At 43.3% G+C, this 3,428-nt stretch overlaps 1 protein-coding gene across 1 annotated transcript; it reads left to right on the forward strand.

The window, feature by feature from the left end:
- Positions 1-1,551: 1,551 nt before the first annotated feature.
- TM35_000461790 (Chain A, Sialidase) lies at positions 1,552-3,426 on the forward strand (the record flags this gene model as incomplete). The annotated part of the gene is made up of 1 exon (XM_029030358.1): positions 1,552-3,426. A coding segment is annotated over one exon (1,875 nt), but the record flags the coding sequence as incomplete, so codon positions are not given.
- Between the last annotated feature and the right edge of the window lie 2 nt (positions 3,427-3,428).

A 3,428-nucleotide genomic window follows, 5' to 3' on the forward strand; every position in this document is an offset into this window, starting at 1 on the left:
CACAACCCAAGGCGGGCGGCCAACTTGTCAGCGTCTTGTGCGCAACAAGAAGAGAGAGGGGTGGGGGGTGGCTCCCTGGGGTGTTTCACTTATAAAATGAGTGGGGTTAGGGAATAGTGGAAAACTTTTGCTTATCTATACTTTTTAGAACGGTACCGATCCTGTTCTTTGGCAAGTCCTATATGCGTGACGCCGTTGTAGGGTTCTACAGCGCTCAGAAACGACGGACGCCTGTTAATTTGGTATTCGAGAAACACAAAGATACTCGGGAGTTTTTCATCACCAAATAATAAAACAGGCATGCATTGGAAGGATTTTTACCTTTTCGGATTGCATACTGAGAGCTTGCTGTAGGAATGGCGTGGTCTTGCTGCGTATCATTCTTAATTTGTATAATTCTTTTTTCTCATTTGTATCTGAAAAGACTTGTGTGTTAAGGTGTGGGTTTTGAAGAACCGCCTCAGCTTCGCGCGCTGGGGCGGGTTAAAGCGCTTTCAATACCTTTTTGCAAGGTAGCAACACGGTTTTATAGAAAATGGGGAGTATTTGAAACTCATCACAGTGTATTGCTGTTTTTTTATTTTTCTTGTTGATAGTGATAAATAGAAAATAAGATAAAAAAAAAAACTATCTATGTTTATTTATTTTTTACTTTTATTCTGTTTTTTTTGTATGGGAGGGGGTGGGGGAAACAAAGACTAGACTATATTATTTTTAAAAGCTTGTGGAAATAATGTGTGACAGGATGAGGTTAAATAAAAGAGAGTGGTAATGTTTTTGTTTACATTTTTTTTTTCTTTGCCTATGATTTCTTTTTATTTTTTTTCTCTCGAAAGGTAACCTCATTGGGAGGTAGCGGATGGGGTGATTTTCTTTTTCTTTTTCCGGCCCATCCACCTTCACTACCCTCCACGTGGAGGAGTCCAGTAGTGACGGGACACCCCCAAAAAGAGTGCTACTTTTTAAGTAATCACCAGAATTGTGCATCATGGATTAGTTTTTATGATTTACATGGTTTAACGGTGAGTAAACGAGTGACAGGTGTATCGCTCGGAAGGTGGTTGCATTAAGTCTAACTCTTGAAATTTTACTTTTGTCTTGTATTTTTTTCCCTCCATAGAAGAAAAAAAAAAGAACTGAATCCAGGCGCATGTTCGGAAAAAGTGTGTGTATATGTACATATGTCAGTATCAGAAAAAAAGAAAAGACTGTAATAGTGGGCTGAATAAATATGAAATGGAAAGACTTTTTCAATAATAATTCTTGCACCACAGGTTGGTGTTTGCTACTTTAAATGTCACATACTTCTTTGTATCTTCCTTCTTTTCACCTGCTTTCTGCAAAAAATGATTCTTCTAAGAGACAAGAGAATTAATATTTAGACCCAGTGTCTTTAAATAACTCACTAAAATACATAAACACCCAGATAAAGAGATTAAGGAAGGGATGACACAATATTATCAAGGTATGAGGAAAAATAAGGCAATGTCCTGCAGAATGTTCCTCGTGTTTTTTCTTATTCTGTGCTCAAGCGCCGTCCTCTCTCACGCCATGTCCACAGAAGAGCGCGAGAGAAGCAGAGTCATACTCTTTGAACGAGGAGTGACGACAGTTCCATTTGAAGATAATAATGGGACGACATATGAAAGAGTAGTCCATTCATTCCGTATTCCTTCCCTTATTGACGTGGATGGTGTGATGGTCGCCATCGGTGACGCCCGTTATAATACGTCTAGCGACAACTCCTTTATCGAGACAGTGGTAAAGTTCAGTGTAGACGATGGGAAGACGTGGGAAACACAAATTGCAGTGAAGAACACTCGTGCGAGTAACGTTTCTCGTGTGGTGGACCCTACAGTCATCGTAAAGGGGAACAAGATTTACATGCTTCTGGGAAGATACAACAAGTCGACCAATAACTGGAATCAGCACACTACTGGAAATGATTGGGAGCCTGTGCTTTCTGTTGGTGAGGTTAAGAAGACAACGATAGATGGTAAGGTGAACGCAACGATTACATGGACCGATCCTGTCTCACTAAAATCTATTTTCCCTGAAGAGATTGCAGGTAGGTCATTAAAAGAATATCTTGGCGGTGTAGGGGTTTCTATTGTAACAACGAACGGTACTCTTGTGTTCCCAGTCCAGGCAATGAGTTCAATTGGGAGGACCACTGCAATGATTATGTATTCTCAGGATGATGGTGAAACATGGAAGTTCGCAAACGGTATCACTGCACTGGATTGCACTGAATCTTCTATTCTTGAATGGGAGGGGAAGCTCATCATGAACACTCGCGTTGACATTGGCTACCGCAAAGTCTTTGAGTCCACAGACCTGGGGGAGACATGGACAGAGGCTGTTGGTACACTCTCCCGAGTGTGGGGCAACTCACCATCACGTAAAGGACCTGGTAGTCAGAGTCCCTTCATTCCTGTAACGATTAAGGGGAAGCGTGTGATGTTGTTTACACACCCCCGGAATTTCAAGGGTAGATGGAACCGTGACCGACTCCACCTATGGGTAACGGACAACAACCGCATATTTGATATTGGTCAGATTTCCATTCGTGATGAGAACGCCGCCTACAGTTCACTGCTCTACAAGGATGACAAGTTGTATTGTTTGCACGAAACCAATCTTCAGGAGAATTACAGTCTTGTTTTTCTGGAGCTAAAAGAAGAACTAAACTTGATCAAGTCAGTGGTGAAGACCTGGATCAAGCAGGACAAGAACTTTTCAGACATTTGCACCCCAGTCAACCCAAAGACACAGGCTGGTGCAAGTGACTGCGACCTCCCGTTCCCCACTGCTGGACTTGTTGGCTTCCTTTCCGATGGTGGTGACGGTAAACAGTGGAAGGACGCGTACCGCTGTGTGGACGCCAGGGTGAAAAATGCCAAGAAGGTTCCCAATGGTATGAAATTCAAAGGAGTTGGTGCAGGGGCACTTTGGCCAGTAGGTAAGCAGGGACAGAACCAGCGATACCATTTTGCAAACTACATGTTTACGCTGGTAGCAACGGTACAGATCGTTGAGCTACCAGAAGTCGGCAACCCAGTCCCACTATTGGGAGTGAGTTTGGATGAGGCTGGTCACAAGAAGCTTCTGGGACTCTCATTTAACAGCGACCAGCAGTGGAACCCAATATGCGGGAAGATTAAAGCCGCACCTAACGGATCGTGGGAACTGAACAAGGCATACCAGGTGGCACTCACTTTTGAACACGGAGTGGGTTCGATCTATGTTGACGGGGAGCCCTTGGCATGCTCAGGGGAGAAGCTTCAATACGATACAAGGTCCCTCGCTGTTTCACACTTCTACATTGGTGGATATGGAACCAGTGAACTGGAGACGGATGGCCATGTAACAGTGACCAACGTTCTTTTATACAACAGACAACTGAACCAGAGCGAACTCAAAACCTT

The sequence above is a fragment of the Trypanosoma theileri genome (genome assembly GCF_002087225.1).
Source record: "Trypanosoma theileri isolate Edinburgh chromosome Unknown TM35_Tth_46_V1, whole genome shotgun sequence".
In the NCBI taxonomy this organism is placed as follows: domain Eukaryota; phylum Euglenozoa; class Kinetoplastea; order Trypanosomatida; family Trypanosomatidae; genus Trypanosoma; species Trypanosoma theileri.